This window comes from Brassica oleracea, chromosome C4 (genome assembly GCF_000695525.1).
Source record: "Brassica oleracea var. oleracea cultivar TO1000 chromosome C4, BOL, whole genome shotgun sequence".
NCBI classification, from domain to species: domain Eukaryota; kingdom Viridiplantae; phylum Streptophyta; class Magnoliopsida; order Brassicales; family Brassicaceae; genus Brassica; species Brassica oleracea.
This window is the reverse complement of record NC_027751.1, coordinates 33557935-33577625: the sequence shown is the minus strand read 5'-3', so window position 1 is coordinate 33577625 and position 19691 is coordinate 33557935. Positions and strand designations below refer to the sequence as shown.

General features: G+C 33.6%; 3 protein-coding genes across 3 annotated transcripts in view; 1 reads left to right on the top strand and 2 right to left on the bottom strand.

Moving 5' to 3' along the window:
* The first annotated feature begins 280 nt into the window (after positions 1 to 280).
* On the top strand, positions 281 to 2035 carry LOC106337440 (chaperone protein dnaJ 20, chloroplastic). The gene is made up of 2 exons (XM_013776544.1): positions 281 to 901; positions 1693 to 2035. The coding sequence occupies exons 1-2, from the start codon at positions 452 to 454 to the stop codon at positions 1843 to 1845; spliced, it is 603 nt and encodes a 200-aa protein (XP_013631998.1). The 5' UTR covers positions 281 to 451; the 3' UTR covers positions 1846 to 2035.
* Positions 2036 to 2945: 910 nt separating this feature from the next.
* Positions 2946 to 19691, bottom strand: part of LOC106342206 (protein ECERIFERUM 26) — a 19003-nt gene continuing 2257 nt past the window's right edge. The window contains exon 2 of the mRNA XM_013781072.1: positions 2946 to 3955. Coding sequence (XP_013636526.1) covers positions 3110 to 3955 — 846 coding nt within the window. The 3' untranslated portion in view covers positions 2946 to 3109. The remainder of the gene's footprint in view (positions 3956 to 19691) is intronic.
* LOC106342205 lies at positions 14519 to 16516 on the bottom strand. Its single transcript, XM_013781071.1, has one exon. The coding sequence runs from the start codon at positions 16001 to 16003 to the stop codon at positions 14540 to 14542; it is 1464 nt and encodes a 487-aa protein (XP_013636525.1). The 5' UTR covers positions 16004 to 16516; the 3' UTR covers positions 14519 to 14539.

Sequence of the window (19691 nt, the reverse complement as noted above, 5' to 3'; positions counted from 1 at the left end):
CCAAAGTTAAGTAGACTAGACAAACCGCAAACCAACGGCCTTAGAGACCAGATAATCACATATGTTAGTCCTATTCTAGATTTACCAAAACTGCTTATTTTAAGCTTATTTCCTTTAGATTCTTTTTAGTGTGCACAGAGTTAGAGCTATTTTTTCATTCTTTTTGCCATCTTGGGAACTATTTTCAAGTACAGACAGAAACTACAAAAGGAAAATATACCTCTGGAGTTTTCAGTCGCAAAAATACGACTGTTTTTTATTAATATAAAATGACAGAAGTGCCCCTCTAATTCCTAGAACAACTCTTCAAAACTGGTCAGTGGTCATCTACCTCTTCCTCTCGTCAGTCGTCACTTCTCACTATTTCTACATTGGACTCCACAACCGAACATCACCAAAAGTCAACAAACCCAAAAACAAAAACAAAAACATTAAACCTCAAATCGAAACAATGAGATGTTACAAAGGATCATCCATTCTCGCCACCGGTCATCACCCATTTTTCTATAAACGACCAATCTCCTCTCTACCCGCTTCTTTCCCTTCTACTACCCTCTCTTACCCAACCCGAAACCGTTTCTTATCAACCCGGATCCAAGCCCGTCTCATTCACGACGACCCGGTAAAACAATCGGAGGATTTGAGCTTCTACGATCTCCTCGGCGTCACCGAATCCGTTAGTCTCCCGGAAATTAAACAGGCGTATAAACAGCTTGCTCGAAAGTATCATCCCGATGTTTCGCCGCCGGATCGGGTCGAGGAATACACAGATCGGTTTATTAGGGTTCAAGAAGCTTACGAGACTCTCTCGGATCCTAGCCGGAGAGTTCTCTACGACAGAGATTTGTCTATGGGATTCTCATTTTCGTTCTCAGGACGACGCCGGAATCGATACCATGAGGTATATCCATATTCACATCCTTCTTCCTCTACGTTATCCGTTTCTGCCCAGAATCTTAACCGGTTTCGGTTATTTTGCTTATTTTCGTGATAAAACCCGAAAGGAAATTAAAAAATTCAGGACCAGTGTTTGGCTGTATGGTTTAAAACTTTTACGAGAAGACAATAATAATTTAATTATGTCACACTCAGAAATTTATCCAAGCGATGTTGATATTATTGATTATGATATTTTTGTTCATATATGGACAATTGAGTATTATCCTCAGAATTTTTTTTTTTTAATTTAATTTCCAATATGCAAGAGATTTCCGTTCATAAAATTTCAATAAATTTCTCAAATAAATATTGTATTTTAATAAAATAAAATAATTTTATAATTAAACTAAATATTGTTTATCTTTGTCGCCATAAACTTCTCAAACAAAGATTATATATTTCAAAATGTTCATTCTTTCACGGATTTTAATTTAGTCATGAGAAGTTTACTTTAAATATTGTTTATCTTTGTCGCCAGAATCGACCCTTTGATTTGTTATGGTCCAAAAATATAGAACCATTTATTGTTGGATGAAAAAGTATCGATTTTTTAATTAAAAGTTAGTTTGGAAGCAGTGGAATAGAGAATGTTGACATTCTAAATTACTTCTCTTATTGACCTGACCCTATATGACTCTTTAGAATTCAATTATTTATTTTACAATCATGTTTCTAAAATGTCGAACCTAACCAAACCATTTGTAATAAATCCAGAATTGGTTCTGAGTTTTTGGTGATTGTTTGTGGAAGCAGGAAGTGGTGGACGAGAAGAGTGAGTGGAAGAAAAAATGGCAAACTCAGCTCTCAGGGCTAAAGAAAAGAAGCAATCAAAGAGACAACAACTCCATGTCTTGGGCTGCTAGAATGCGCCGTCAACATCACACGTCTGAAGATTCTTCTTCTTAACCCACAACCACCATATCTCGACTCCTTAATTTATAGTAGGTTTTTAAATGGTTGGTGTGTGATACCGAAAGCATAGCATAATTAACTACAAATATGTATATATGTATATATAATCCTTTTGTGTGCCTATAACAATCTGCCAGCACATCATAAACCCTAATCACTAAATAAGTTTCTTTTGCTTGTGGTCTTCAAGTGTTAAGTTTTGCGATTAAAATATCTGAATTCAAGTTGTGGCTTCAACATGTGTAATAGGTAGGACTAGGCCTGGGCAAAATAACCGGAACCGAAGAACCGAACCGGAACCGAACCGAAATATCCGAAACCGGAACCGGACCAATATCCTCAAATATCCGAACGGTTCCTATATTTTTATATCCGAAATAACCGAACCGAACCGGATCCGAACCGAGAACCGAACGGGTACCCGAATATATAAAAATATTAATTATATATACATATAACATCACTAAATATATATTTTTAATTTAAAATTCTATTAAAAGTATTTGAAAATAGTTGAGGATAACTAAATTATTATAAAGTATCCAAACTACCCGAAAGTATCCGAAACTATCCGGATAGTTTTATCCGAAATATCCAAAGTAATCCGAAATATCCAAATTTTTTTATCTAAATCATCCTAATTATTTGATATTTTACCTTAAATAACTAATATTTTATCCAAATTATCTGAACTACCCGAACTATCCGAATCCGAACCGGATCCAAATGAGAACCGATTTTTTTCCGGATATTTTCCGGTTCCTACATTTACAATCCGAACCGAACCGAACCCGAAACTATTCGAACCGAACCGAAAATAGGTCAAGTACTAAATGGATCCTTTAGTCCCTATCCGAACTATCCGAAACCCGAAATACCCGAACCGAACCGAACCGATATCCGAAATGCCCAGGCCTAGGTAGGACACAAACAAAACAAAGGGTTCGACCGTTGATATAAAGGAAACAGTGGTGTGGTTGGAGATTTTGAGACGGTAAACAATATAGCGGCACACTGTATTAAAAAGTTTGTCCAGCTTTCGTTCCAAACTTTTTTTTTTTTTTACGTGTGAAACTAATTAGTACTGTATTATAACTTTTTAAGTTGTAACGCTAACTTCGTGTACCATACGAATGATTATATAATTTTATAACAACGTTGCAATCCTCGCTTAACCGAGGATTAAGCACCAGAAAGGAAAATAAAAACAACATTTCATCTTTTCATGTTTACTTATTACTTAGTCGTTGATTCATTCTCACGGCGCGATCAAACCACATTTCTTGAATTCCGATTTTACTCTCTCCATCTCCTCCTCCGGCAACGTCATTGTCACAACCCTCTCCTCCGATTTCGCCGCCGCGTAAACAACTACCAATCCCTCCTCCCCTATCCCCTCAACATTACAGTACACTGATTCGGGCGACTTCCCCATCACTTTCGCCTCATACAAATCGACTTCACTCAAATCCATAAACGCCAACTTCGCTCCGTAAACAATAAAATCCAAACTCCCATCACAGCTCCCTCCGATCTCATCGATTCCACATCTCTCGTCCGTCGCTCTCTCGATACATCTCACTAACTCTTCCACAGTCGCTTCAGCCACCGGAGAATCCACGTGTACGGAGCTTATCATCTGACTGTTTCGAATCGATCTGATAGGTTTCAAATCGTTCGGATCCTTTCTGATGATCGTAACAGTTAAAGGCTCTGGATCTTCTCTAACCTTAGCTATGTTTTTCCATATGATTCCGGCGAGAATCTCGAACACCGGAATCTGATCATCTCCGTTCGCCGGAAAATGCGGTGACATCTGGTCGGCGACGGTGAGGTTGAAACAGTAACTCACCATTTTCTTGTTGCTTGGAGTGATCCATAGATCTCCAACCGGGTCAACCTGTTTTATTGATTCCGGGTCTTTCACCGTTGGATTTGGATTCTGAAACCTTCTGTCTATAATAGAAGTTTCCGGGGCATAGATTTTTTCTCCTGAAAGGACCTTAACCCATAAGTTGAAGGCATAGAATAAAGAGAATGAATCTCCCATGATGTTGGCCCAGCTCAGGCCGAAAGCTAATCCTCTGCACTTAAACCGGGTCATCTGCAGATACAAGACCGAGATAAGGTGGTGGTTATTTTGTTTTTGATTTTATAAAATAATGTTCAAGATTTTGGTGCGCACTACTAGTCTATCGTATAAAGACGGTTTAACAAAGTTCAGAAAACCCAGAGGGTTTAACACCTACGAGATGATGCTGCGCAAGTTGAATAGACTATAAAAGATTATAAATTTTAATCTATAGATATTGAAAAGATAAAAGCAATTTTGACATATTATACAAGGTATAGATTAGCAAAAGTAATGTTTGATATACAGATTAATGCAAATAAAATTATCTAATCTGGGATTGGAACCTTACTGGAATTTTCAGTCAAAAAATAAAATTACCGGAGTATCTGAATAACAATAATTTTATTATGGTTGACAAACTTGTCGTATTATCAAACTTATATCGTCATATTTTATTAAAATTATACTTGTTCCATAATACATAAAAATTGTAGAAAAATAAAAATATATAACAAAGTAAATAATATGAATTTTCTAATTTAGTGGGCCGATCAGGATTCGAAATTGTAAAAGAGACTCATTTTTGAACTTTAATATCCATTAAGAGTCAAAATAAATATAGGCCTCTTTTAATTTATATTTTGTTTCAAAAAGTGTCTTTTTAGTAAAAAAAATCGAAGAGACAACAGATAAAGGGCTACGGTTCGGTTGTTTGATTTGATCTCTCTTCTCATCACCTGAGATATCTAGATTTCTTTAACTAAGCTTAATCCCAATACCTAAGAAGATTAGAAGATGAATCGAGTGACTCAAGTCACAGGGAATTCGAACCGATGGATTGTAAATCGACAAAGGCCCTATCAACGAATCTCCATGCTTAAAGGAAGTCCATATTAAAAATGATATTTGACTTCAAACTTAACCACAAAAAATTATATAAATTTCCAAATTTAGTGTCTATCACCATTTATGTTAATTTCGTAATAAAAAAAATCTTGTTGCAAAAATTAAGGGACTGAAAGAAATTTAATATGTTATTCCTTTTTGAATTTATTTTACAATCGCTCAAGATTGCATTAAACTTTTTTTATATACCACATTTTGATTTTACAATATATTCGAGTTTATACTGTCCAGGTACAATCATCAATGTAACATATCCCATAAAGTAGGGGTGGACATTCGGGTACTCGTTCGGGTTCGGATCGGGTATTTCGGATTTTTGGGTATTTCGGTATAGAGGTATAGAATCCGTTCGGGTATTTCTTTACTTCGGGTATTTTTAGTTCGGGTTCAGTTATTTCAGATCGGATTCGGATTTTTAGATTTTGAAAAAGAAAAAAAAAACATTTTTCAAATTTCTTGTATTTAAAAATATAACTTTCACTTAACTAATTTTTTATTTTTAATAGATTGAATGGTTAATAGATTTGGACATAACATTTTGAAACTAAAAAAAAGACATTAATTTGGTTATTGTTTTTAAATTTTGGATGTAACTTTTTGTTAATTCTTGAAATAAAAATTTGACATGCATTTTAAGTGAATAGCAAATCATTTTCTCCGTAATTCTATGTATATCATATGAACTTAAAGTATGTGTAGTATCAATATAAATATTTTATATAAAATATAAAAAATATTAATCAAAATTAATGTCAAGTACCATAATTTTATAGAAGAACATAATTATGAATCGTTTATATTTTCCAGTCCCTAAAAATATCATGTATCATTTATGAATCGTAAACAACATGTATTTGACTTCAAATTTAACCGGAAAGAATTATATAAGTATCCAAATTTAATGTTTGTCAGCATTTATGTTAATTCCGTATCAAAAAGTCTTGTTGCAAAAGTTAAAGGATTGAAAGAAATTTAGTATGGAATTCATTTTTGAAGTATTTTACAATCATTCAAGAACATGATATAGCAATATATTATTGTTTAACATAATAATTAATTTCATATAACATTAATAAAAGATGGACTTTTTGTCTTAGCCATCGAGATTTGTTAAGCCATGATATAATAGCTAAGACAAATACATTTAGGGTCTGATTGGTAAGAGGTGTAGCTTTAAAATATTTGCTGTAGAAAAAAATCTGTAGACTTTTTGCTGTGGTTTTAGATTTTGTTGCTGTAGAATTTTATGGAAAGCATTAAAAAATTGCTTTGGATATTTGGTTATGCAGAGCACTTGTATAGCTGTAGATTATTTCAAGAGCTGTGGTTTCAAAAAAAAAATTTAAAGCTTGATTATTCTGAATTTGGTGTTTTAGAAATAACTAGGATTGTGGACAACATCTACAGCAACTACCAATCACCCCCTTAATGTATGCTAACTTCTATGAAATATTATGCTAAGAATTTTTAAAATAATGCAACATACACATTAGAGAAACCACTAATATTATGCTAAGATTTTATAAAATAATGCAGCATACACATCGAAGAATACACTAATATTATGCCACACCACGTTTGGGAAATAAACCTTTCGTGGTTATCAAGGGTATTGTGAATAACTGTCAGCGTACACCACGTTTTTAATAATGCAATCACGACTCATCTATTATTTATAACTATCAATCGTTTTTTATAGTAATGTAATCAGGAATCATATCGTTTATTGCATGTAGGATCCAAATAATGACAATGAGAGGAAATGCTATTTAATAAAGATTGTGAGAATGATTGTCGTGATGACACATAAGTAATGACATTTTGGTTATTCACACATGGAGATAAGGTTAATTAATAATAACTAGGTTAAGATCCACGTCTTGCGCGGAATGAACATTATATATATAAATAATTATATATATTATATGTTTTACATGAAATAATAAATATATATTGAATAATTAAAAGTCATTAACTAACATATATAATTAAATTGATGTGAACATATAATTAGATCAATTTTATTAATCCAAACAATTTTTTTTTCTATTTGATAGGATATGTAATTAAATTTTAAATGATATTAACATACATATTATATTTTTAATATTAATGTATATTAAATAATAATTTCTACTCATATGATTTTTTTTTATCATTTGTATCTTTTATATTAAAAACTTTAAATTACTGATACAAAATTTTCATTGTGGGATTAATAGTTTTAGTAATTTATAATTTTTTTTAATTAAGTTGTCAATGTTCATTCAAAACTTTTATAAAAAAAATGTTCAAATTAAATTTCGAAACTATAATATTTATGTATTTGATATGGTTTAAAACAATATATATATATATATATATCAATCTTAATAATTAATTAAATTTGATTTTTTACTTATATGATTTTGTAATTATTTGTATTTTGTTATAACAAAAATTTTAAACCATAGATCACAAAATTTGAATGTGAGATTTTTAACAGTTTTAGTAATTTATAGTCGTTTTTAAAAATTCAAAATATAACATATACATAAAAAACTAAATTTTTATTATATGGTTATTGTGGTTGTTTAATTTAGTTTAATAGTTTAAAATTAAACAAATATGATAGAAGATATACAAATTTTTATCAAATCTTTATTATTCAAAATTATTAATTGTCATATATACTTTAGCCGCATTAGACAATTCCGTAATTTTTGTTTAAAGAAATTATAAAAAACATTAATAATGAATTTATGGTTAGTTTAATAAAACGTTTATTATATAATTAGATGGACCAACATATTTTTCTCTAATGATTCTAAGAATCATTCTATTGATGACACGTGGCTACAAAAAGAAGTTGTAATGTTTTTCAAATAATATATAGGGGATTATCCTCAAATAATAAAAAAAGGATTAGAAGGTTTTAAAATGAGCTGAATCGTTCAATTTAGCTGTTAGTTTATCAATAACTATTATAATATTTCTTGAATTAGCTCAATTTGTAATAATATAAATTGGTTTACTAAATCAACAGTCATATAAGTTAACTCTCTAACTAATTCTAAATAAATATTAAATAATAAAGTTGATTTAAATAATACTTTCTAGCGTTTATATTTTTAACTATAATGTTTTACTTGTGCAGGCTAATATGTATGTACCTAACAATTTTTAATTTCAATTCTTATTTTTATTTTAAAACTAAATTTTTCAATTAGATACAAATTATAAATTATAAAACTTCAATATTCATATTGATAATCAATGTATTAAATTATGCTCTTTTGTTTCATAGTTTTATCTATGGGATGTAGATTTTGAATCAAAATCTTTTCTGTAGTAATAATCAAATTAGAAAATTTGAATTTGATTTTAAACACTTATTGTATTTATGAACAAAAAAAAAATCAATGGCACTAAAATGATTATAAACAGTTACAACTCATAAAACATCAACAAAATAACAATAGCCAACAAAAGTTACAACTCATAAAAAATCAACAAAATAACAATAGCCAACAAACATTAGATATTCTCCATAATTTAGATTTTAAAAACAGTGAGACAAAAACACAAAATAAAAATTACAAAACATTATCTATGTATTCTCTTGGATTATATTTATATTATGTTTATTATTTGTCAAAATAATAGTTTTATTAATGTTTTATTTCAAGCTTCTATATATTTTTAAATATTTTTAGTTAATTTCATTTTGTAGTTTATATAATATTCACTATTTTGGTTTTAAATATGCTATTTTGATAACATTTGTGATTTACAGGTAAGTTCGTTATTAGCATAACTTTATTTGTGATTTTGATGTTCATCATGTACAAATACAAATTAATTTATTTTAAGTTAGTAATATGATTATTCAATATTAAGAATACATAAATATCTGACATAAATATATAATTTATATTTTATGATATATTTTCAATGATGCTTTACATTTAATTTTAAGTTTAATATTATAATAATTTATATTTAGATCAATATTATCGGTAGATATTGTTCATATCAACTGTTAATATATATTTATTAATTAAATATCCTAAATAAAGTATATATATATATATATATATATATATATATATTTTTTTTTTTTAACAAAGTTATATTAGTAGAATAAGTTAATATTAATTTAATTGATCTTAAATAATATTATTAAACTAATTACTTATCCTAAAATTATAAAATATGACAAGTAGAAATTTATTTTTTTAAATAATATTATTAAACTAATGACTTATCATAATGTCATGGAGGACATGAAAAAAAACACTCCTAAAATAATATTATATATATATATTTCGATTTATGTTAATAAACGTTTAATATTCCAATATTAGTGATGCCTTTTTATCTAGTTTTTAATTACTGATAAATTCATTCATGAATACAAATTTTATATTTAATAAAACTGTATCTTCATCTATTACACTCGTTAACAAATTTTATATTTAATAAAGCCATATTTAATAAGGCTATCTTTCATAAGACTATCTTTTTGCTTTGCTTTTGATTTTTGGTCTATTTACTTCCACTCTAAGGGTTTGATTGGCAAACCATTTGCAAAAGCATTATGATTTTTATTTTTTAATCAATAATTACTAAAAATATATATAGAAAACTATTTATAACATATTAATGCTTTTCCAAATCCTATTTGGTATAATATTTACATTTATGATATATATATAAATTAAAAATAACTATATATAATTAATTTATTTTATATAATAATATCAAATTTATGTTTATATCCAAAAGTAAAATTTTAATTTTAAAATTTAAATTTAAATTAATTTTTATTTTTATAAAATAATATTTCATATTTATAATTTAATTTATATAATTAAACATGATAAATAAAAAACATGAAAACTGATATATATATTATAAATTTAAATATAGTTATATTATTTAGACATACATAAAGTATATATCATATACTAATATTTTGTATATGAATCATTTATTGATCTATCAATCATTTTATTAAATATATTAATGAAAACACACACCTTTTACAGCATTCTATATAATATTGGTATTGTTTTATCATCAACTCTATCAATCTGCGCTTAAGAGCAATCACATTGATTATACATCTATATTGAGTATTTAAAGCATAAAATAATACTCTCTCGGCTTAATATTAAGTGTTGTTATAGAGAAAAATTTTCGTTACAAAATAAATGTCGTTTTAGCATTTTAATGCAAAATTTATTAATTTTATTTTCCAGTTTATTTTTCTATTGATTGTAATATGATTAAGTGTATTAGTAATGATGTTTTTATATAGAAAATATACAAAACTAAATATTTTTTTAATCTGTGTGCACAAATCTAAAATGATACATAATATGAATGTGATGGAGTACTGCTTTAGTGTTGTTTTGATAATTAATTAAATTTTAAATTTTGAAAAGGAAAAATCAACTTATAATTGACAGATGGCGTGTGAGGTTTTTAAGCGTATCTTCTTTTTTTTGTAGGAATATGGGAGAATGACTCCCAATTTATTTAAAAAAGAAACCCAAACTTCAACTTACAAGACGAGTTTGTCGTGGCCGCAACGGTCCAGTAACATCCTCATGAACTAAAACAGCGACCTCAATCGGTGCCACAACAAAACTATGAAAACCAAACGGAAGAGAAAATGCAAGGTTAGCCAACCCATCAGTTAAGCGGTTTGCTTCCCTATACACATGAACGAATCGGACCAGCCAGTCCCTTGTCAAGAAACCATGGCACAAGCGTACCAGGAAAGTCAGCGGATGAGTATCCCCAATCCCTATCGTAAGAAACTCCATCACCATCATAGAATCAACATCTACCTCCAGCCTTCTCACCCCTTTCTCCCAAGCAACCACTAAACCATAGTACACACCCCATAACTCCGCTAATGGTGCCGTACAACTATCTATATTAATCGCAAAACCACCACACCACTCGCCTTCTCCGTTTCGCAGTGCTCCCCCTGCAGCCGCCGGCCCCGGGTTCCCATGTGATGCCCCGTCCGTGTTCAGTTTCATCCACCCCACACAAGGTGGCTTCCATCCCACCATTATCTCAACCATATGTCTCTCCTTTATGTGAGCATTCTCTGCTCTATTCGCTGCTATAACTCCCTTAGCCAAGTCACGTAAGAACTTGACTCTATCTCTCCACAGTCGGGTATCACCAAATACATTTCCACATCTCCACTTCCATCCCCACCACAGAGGCAAAGCGAATATAGTAGCCCACGGAATACCACCACATGCATTGTTGTCACATAGGTTCTTATATAATCATTCCAGTAACTACATTCTGAAGAAAGCATCCCTTTTCGTTCTCGGAACAAATCTCTCCCATATACCTTTTATCGCAGGACAATCACGTAACACATGTATTATAGTCTCAATTCCTCCTCTGCAGATCTGGCATAAGTCAGTCCCACTCAAGTGCCTTATATGTCTCTCTGCATTCATCATGATTACTTGGTTTGCCACTAGCCAGAGGAACATTCGAACTCTCTCAGGTGCTACAACGCGCCACATAGATCGAAAGAAACTCCCCATCTGCGGTCTTGGATTCTCATCTCTTGTAAGCAAGGCGTATGCAGACTTCACCGTAAACTGCCCATTCGGAGTCTGCCCCCATGCCAAATGGTCCTTTGCTTCAGTAACAGTATCCACTACTACTGCCATAAGCTCTAGTCTTCTCTCAGCTGTTACCAACGGGGTAATTCTATCAAAATCCGAACCTCCACCTTCCCCCCCACATATCTCTAACTGTTATATCTTCGTATCCTTCTGGAAGCCCTGCAATCACTTCAGTCATGAGTGGTTGGCCTGCTATCCAACTATCCGTCCAGAACCTGATATTTCTCCCATTACCAGTGACCCAGCTATGGCCTACAAGAACCACTTCTCTTATCCCCATTACCACACTTTTCCATGTTGACGGGCTAGAGCTACTCCTTACCATCCAATCTGTGTCATGTATGTCCCCCACACCGTACTTACTTCGTAAAAATTTGGCCCATAAGCTCTCAGTAACGTGTAACAGACGCCATCCCACTTTAGCTAACAAGGCTTTGTTCATATCTCTCGACACCCTGCTCCCCAAACCTCCGGCCACCTTCGGTTTGCATATTTTATCCCAGGAGACTAAGTGTTGTCCACTTTTCCACACAAAGCTCCTCGCTAGGATATCAAGCTTCTCCAGTATACCCACTGGCATGCTAATCGTACTCATCGTATGCACCGGGATTGATGACAGAACCGACTTTGTCAATGTTACCCTTCATGGAAGGCTTAATGTTTTTTTCTTCCATCCTGCTAGCCGTGAAGCTACTTTCTCCAGTACCTCCCCAAAAGTATCTTTATTAATTCTTTTTTGTAGTATCGGCATCCCCAAGTATTTTCCCAGCTCCTTTGTTGATGCAATACCACTTTCTCTGTTTATTCTCTCTTCTCTTCCTCTAGAGACATTATTAGAAAAGAAAATCTTCGATTTCTGGAGGCTTACTTTCTGACCAGAGGCTTTACAAAACTTCTCCAACACTTTCCTGATCACTCGAATCTGCGTTACCGATGCCTCTGCAAATAGGATTAGATCATCTGCGAAGCAAATGTGCGATAGCTGTGGACCACCTCTCGACAATCTTATCGGTTTCCATCTTTTATGCTCCACTGCTTTGTCAATCAGTTGACATAATCTCTCCATGCATAAGACAAACAGGTATGGGGAGAGTGGATCACCTTGTCGCAGTCCTCTTGATGGCTTAAACGGCTCAGATTTCTCCTCATTCCACAAAATACACATTGATGGACCAGACACACATTCCATAATCCTCTTGACCCAATTCTCAGACAAACCAGCAGTCCTTAATGTATCTTCTAGAAAATCCCAATGCAGCCTATCATATGCTTTCTCCAAATCTAGTTTCAGCAGCATCCAACCCTTGCGGCCTTGCTTCTTTTTCATCGAATGAACAGCTTCCTGAACCACAACAATATTATCCGCACTTAATCTACCCGGGATGAAACTAGACTAAGCAAGACCAATTAGTTTAGGCATAATACTCTTCAGTCTCCCTACCATGGCCTTCGTGATAGTTTTAAACAACACGTTGCAGAGACTTATCGGTCGAAACTGAGTAATATACTCAGGTTTCGTCACTTTCGGAATTAGCACCACGAGTGCATCATTAGTATTCTCCGGCAACATCCCCGTCTCAAAGAAAAGAAGGACAAACCTGATCACAGAAGCACCAACTGTCTCCCAGCACCTCTGATAGAAAAATGGTTGAAACTCATCCGGACCTGGTGCCTTGAAGCTGCCCATAGCTCTCACCGCTTTCTCTACTTCCTCCGCAGAAAACGTTTTGTCAAGATCCATTTTCTCTTGTCTTGTAAGCCCCACAAATCTCCTCTCCAATAGCATTTGTATGTCTATATCCACGTCTTCCAGAGAATATAGTTTTTTGAAATAATCCACCGCTAGCTTCTCAAGTTCTTTTGCATCTGATACCCACTGAGTTTCATCTTTCTTTAGCATCTCCACTCGATTTCGCTTTCTCCTAATGATTGTCGACATATGAAAGAACTTGGTATTTCTATCTCCATGCACACACCACTTCTCCCACGACTTTTGGAACCAGAGCACTTCTTCTTGCTCGAGGACGATCTCAAGTTCTTTTAATAGCTCTCCCTCCTTTACCAAGATCTCATCAGAGAGGTCTTGCTCAATTTTGTCCTGTATCTCTGTAATCTCCATCAACAAGTCCTCTTTCCTTCTTTGGACATTTCCGAAAACTTCTCTGTTCCACTTTCGGAGTGTCATTTCCAATCTTTGCAAAGCCTCTCTTGTATCAATATCACGATCCCATGAAGCTGTTAGCAAGTCTTGAAACTCATTATGTTGTAGCCATGCCGCCTCAAAACGAAATGGACGTCGACGTGCATCACCCTTAACCTCCGGTGTGAGCTGTAGATACAAAGGAGCGTGGTCTGATGCTAAGAAAGGTAAATGCCTCACACTTGCCTCCTGCCACCTGAGTCTAGACTGGGCACAACATAATATTCTATCCAGCCTCTTCGCTACAAATGTGCTTTCAGTTTTCCCTTTTTTCCATGTGAATTGATTGCCATGAAATCCCATATCAACCAGTGACATATCATTTATCCAATCACCAAAATTTAGAGAATCCTCAGACAATCTCCCATTCCCACCACTCCTTTCATCTATCCTCACTATTGTATTAAAGTCTCCCCCAACGAACACCGGACCCTCCGCATTACGCAAAACTTCTTCTAAAGCAGCCCATAACCCACTTCTACGGCTCGGTGAAGGAGCCGCATACACAAAAATCAGATTAATCACCTCTGCTCCATTCCCAATTCGAGCATGTATAAACTGATCCGACGACTTGACCACCTCAAGCTCTCCAATCTCCTCCCTCCATAACAGCCATAAAGCTCCACTCTGGCCACACACATCCACCCGAAACGAGTTCTCAAACCCTAGACCACGACAAATCCGGCCTGCCGCTTCTCCACCAGCATGAGTTTCAAAAACAGCAAGGATATCTGTCTTGAACTTCTTCACCAAATATCTAATCGATCTTCGAAATTGGGGTTTATTTGCCCCCCGGCAATTCCACCTAATGCACTTCATCAGATCTTTATAATCAATAGATAGAATCATCGGGGCAAAATGTTATGCCACCACACTCTCCAGGAATTCTCGTTCTTGGCTCGCACTAGCTTCTGCCTCATCCAATTCCAGATTCTCCATCTCTGCAAGTTGCTCCTGAGTGTTGCTTTTATCGTACACATGCCCATAATTTTTCTCATTTCTGTCTAGCTCCCCATCTCCTGCGAAAACACCACCTGGTTGGCCGACATTTTCCTTCTCTACTCGTAGTCTCTTCCCTCTCGCCGACAGGCCACTCTCCCCACTTATTGGGCCAAACACCAAATCACGCATAGGCCCAACATTTCTCAGTTTGGTCTTAGAAGGATTTGGGTCTCTAATGCTGCTAATCTTCTTATCTTTTGGACCCAATCGAGCTGGTTGTTGGTTCCCTCTGTTTCCATTCTTTCCAAACGAGAATTCCTTCTCAGTCTCTTTGCTCGCTCCTCCAGAAACTATATTAGTAGTATTCTCATTTTCTTTATTCTCTTCTCTATTCCCACTCTCCTCCACTTGTTCCTCCATATCCTCCTCCACATTCAACCCTCCAAACCTATTCAAAACCCTTATCTCCTCCGACATACTCTCTTGACGAGCCCCCCGACTTTTACTACCGATCAACGTCTTATTTCCTACCATCTCCCTACTTTCATTACTCCGCAGTGTAACTCCTCTCTGCCCATTCTGAGTTAGCCCTTTCCTCGCCTGTCTCACTGGGATAAAATCTGTATTCATACCTGCAACCTCCGTATTCTTTTGTGTCATGTCCACTGGAAGAACCACATTTATAGGAGTTTCCTCCAGTACCTTACATGGGCATGAATAGGCTAGGTGTCCATACATACCACATGACGAGCAGATCGTCGAGATTCCTTCATATGATACGCAGTACCTCTCACCATTAATCATCACTGTCCCTTTCAATGGCTTATTAAGGTTAACCTCCACACAAATTCTCGCAAATCTAGCTCTTTCGACTTTTAGCGTGGTGCAGTCAACCTTAATCGGTTTTCCTAACCCCTTGGCAATCCCCATCAGTATCGTTTTATGATAAAAATTAACTGGGATATGTGCTAAACGAACCCAAACCGGTGTCGTAACTATCTCATCCCTCAGCGGATCAAACTCAGGCGTCCATGCTTGCACCATAAGGTAACTCCCAAAAGCCCTCCATGGGCCACCTGATAGCGCATTCATATACTCCTCCTCTACTCCAAAACGAACCATGAAAAAATTCTTCGGGAGATCCATCACAAACATTGATCCCGCAGGTTTCCATAGCTCCTTCAGCCTTCTCGTTAAGCTCAATAATGGGATACTCCTCCCCAAGACCTTAACAATCATACATCTCGTCCATAAACCATTCATAGCAATCAAAACCTCCTCTCCAATCGTTATCACCGGTTCTCTATCCTCACCATTCGGGAACTCTAGTTTCAGATTTGATTCCACAAAAGACTCGTCCACAATCTCCTTCGGGATAGGCATCCCTCCTTCATTACACTCTAATACCTTTTTCACCCAAGAGTCTGGAGCATCCGGTGGATCTCCGGGCGGTCTCCCATGCTCCCCAATCTCCTCATATTCTCATCCTGCACTTCCTCACCCAAAACCCTAAAATCACCACCCAAAACCCTAGCCGTCATATTTTTTCCCTGAAAAACTATGGTCGTAACTCTTCTTTTCTAATGTTTTAGGGTTTTAAAATCAATCGTCAGATTGATTTTGTTTAATGTAGTAAAATTTGACGCCTAGATCTATAAACCTTTTTGTCGTTTCGTGGTTGGACACTTGGCTGGTTTACTTCCCTTGATTATACGACGTCGGCGAATAAATGATAGAACTACTCTTCGAACCAATTTTGTCAGAAACAAATGTCCCATCGCTCGCACAGGGCCCAACGCATATAAGCCACAAAACATATCCATTAATGAAGCAATTATTCTAACAGTTTATTTGAATTTCAGTGTTTCAACCATATCTCACTACAAAGGAGCTGCCATACAACGATTTATTACCAATCTTGGAAACAGCTGCCATACAACAATTTATACCAATCTTGGAAACATTTCGTTAAAACTAACAGGAGTCGCTCACCGATATTAACACGAACCATTTATTATTTTGAAATGCAATAGTTGGTGGTGTGGAATTCCCGATGGACATGGGTTGTCGGGAATTTCCGACGGACTAAGTGGTTTGAAGTAAAGGTTGGTAATTCCCGACGTATTAAATGGTCAGGAATTTCCGACGGATTAAGTGGTCAAGAATTTCCGATAGACAATTTTAAATAACAATTTTTAATAATTTTCTGAAAGACAGAGGTGGTCGGGAATTCCCGAATGACAAATGTGTTTGGAAAACTGTCCGTCGGTAGTCCGCTGGGAATTCCCAACCACTTTTTCCGTTGGGAATTCCTGACCACCTCTGTCTTTCAGAAAATTATTAAAAATTGTTATTTAAAATTGTCTATCGGAAATTCTTGACCACTTAATCCGTCGGAAATTCCTGACCATTTAATACGTCGGGAATTACCAACCTTTACTTCAAACCACTTAGTCCGTCGGAAATTCCCGACGTATTAAATGGTCAGGAATTTCCGACGGATTAAGTGGTCAAGAATTTCCGATAGACAATTTTAAATAACAATTTTTAATAATTTTCTGAAAGACAGAGGTGGTCGGGAATTCCCGAATGACAAATGTGTTTGGAAAACTGTCCGTCGGTAGTCCGCTGGGAATTCCCAACCACTTTTTCCGTTGGGAATTCCTGACCACCTCTGTCTTTTAGAAAATTATTAAAAATTGTTATTTAAAATTTTTAAATTGATAAATTTTGTATTACATAAAAATATTAAAATATTATTAATTAAAAACATAATTAAAAAGTTATCCATGTATCCAATGATGATATCAGAAATCTTCTAGAAAGAGCCTCAATGGATGAGCACTTGTATCTCAATATCTTTCTTACTTTTATGTTTGTCATTAGTATATTTTTTAAAGCTGCATAAAATCATTTGGATGGAGGTGCTCTAAAAGTGTTTTTACTCTAAAATCCTAAAATCATATTCTCGCAAAACTTGCAATGATAAAATCACAAAATATTGTAATATTATAAAGAAAAATGATTTTTGTTTGTTTTGGACCGAAAACACTATTTGTTACCTTAACGTAGTAGATATATATATATATTATGGATTTTTTGAAAACACTATTTTGTATTTTTTGCGGTAAAATATGATTTTATGTATTTCACATAAAAAAATACTACATCACAACTTTTACGTAAAATATTGTTTACACTTTGGCTGAGCAAACAATGTTTCTTGATTTTGGCAAAATCAATTTTAGAATTTTTGAAAAAATACACAAATGCCTTTTTGATGGTAGAACATTGTTTGATAGTTTTGGTAAAAAAAAACCTCGTTTACTTTGGTTTTAGTGAAATTAATAATTTGCGGAGTAAATACATTTTTATCAAGAAGACGTTATTTGAATGATTAGATAGTACTTCTGGAAAATATAAATTTTCAAATAATAAAATTATTCATCATAAGTTTAGCTAGTTTCATTTTGAGATATTTTTGTTTTTTTTTTTTTTTTTTGGTGTAAATGTTAAAATTTTAGTTTTTATTGTTTCAAGATTTGCAGCCAAACTACTATTTAAGTTTTAACAATTCAAATATCTATAATTTTAAATATAACTGAATTTGCACTTAGATGTTGCACCCAATTACAGATTCTAAAATTTCTAAAAGATAACGTTTGAGCATTTGTATCTGCATGCATCATCAACAAGCAAATGGTCTATGTTTATCATTTATAATAAATTAATGGTGTTTTTAACTATGTCCTTTTATATAATTAATCATTTTAAGAATAAAAGGTCTAGTTATGTAGGTTCATATATCTACAAAACCAAAATTTAAACCATGTAATTTATCTTTTCTTAGAGAGAAACCCGTTTTCAACATATATTAAATACATGACCTCCAAAATAAATATATATATTAGGTAATCAAAGAGTTTAATCACTATGATAATTCATAGCTGGTCATAATTATGTATTTCACATAACCGATGACCAGTTATTTTATAAAATATGCATATTGATACTTATTTATTTTAAAACAATTTTTTTCTAGGTATACCCCATCTTTTTTTTGTTTTATATGACGCTTTGAAACCATTTTTTTGTTTCAATTTTTGTGACGTTTTTCAAAAAATTTAAAAGAAAACATAATAACAATGACTTTATTTGTTTTATATTATTATTTCTAGTTAATAAAATCAGCTTATTTACTTCTTTACGAGAGATAATATTCAGTTAATAAAAAATGATAGAAAAAGTATCGTACAAGATGGCCTTATTTTGTGTGAAAAGGTGTTGAGTGAGAGTTTGGGAGTCTGCGGCTGAGTCTATGTAAAATTTTTGTTTTTCATATTTGGGGTTCTAAAATTTTTTTTAGGAACCTATTTATATGTTTTTTTTTTCAAAAACTTCGGGAGCCTGTTGCAAATGTTTTACCTAGCATGGTCCAGAGCCGGCCCTGAGTGTCATATAAAAAGCGGATGGAGTATGTAAGGACATCTCCATCCTCACTCTATTTTTTTTCTCTAAAGTAGAGTAAAAGTGAATATGAAGTAAGAAATGCTCCAACCCAATTTCATATCTCACTCCATAAAGGAATTTACTCCATAAATAGAGTAATCTATTTTTTGTTTGTCCATCACTCCATTATGGAGTAGGAAATGGAGTAGGATTGGATCATATTTACACCATATTCACTTTTACTCTATTTTAGAGGAAAAAATGAAGTTTTACATTGGAAATGCTCTAAGCGCAAAAAATTCATAAATTGGTTTCTCAAAATAGGAGCGAGAAAACAGAGTCTTAGTATCAAAATTAAAAAGAACAAAGCAAGAAACTTATTGAGGTTTTTTTATACACATATATTGCTTTTTAGCAAATTTTTACCGACTTTTTTTTTTTGTCATTTGGTAGATTAAGATCAGATCAAACAACATTTTACACAATGCCGGAAAAGCCATTTTACACATTTTTGCACAACATTTTTACCGATTCTGTTTAAGATCAAATTATTTTAGTAGCCTACTGATTTTTTAAACAATGGATAAAAAATCAGCTTAAACCCGGTTCTGAACCTGCAATA

Bases quoted from the DNA above. Each gene is read 5' to 3' on its own strand.
- LOC106337440 (XM_013776544.1), top strand. From the start codon at position 452: ATGAGATGTTACAAAGGATCATCCATTCTCGCCACCGGTCATCACCCA. The intron at 902-1,692 runs GTATATCCATAT...TTGTGGAAGCAG, and splicing joins GCCGGAATCGATACCATGAG to GAAGTGGTGGACGAGAAGAG.
- LOC106342205 (XM_013781071.1), bottom strand. From the start codon at position 16,003: ATGCCTATCCCGAAGGAGATTGTGGACGAGTCTTTTGTGGAATCAAAT.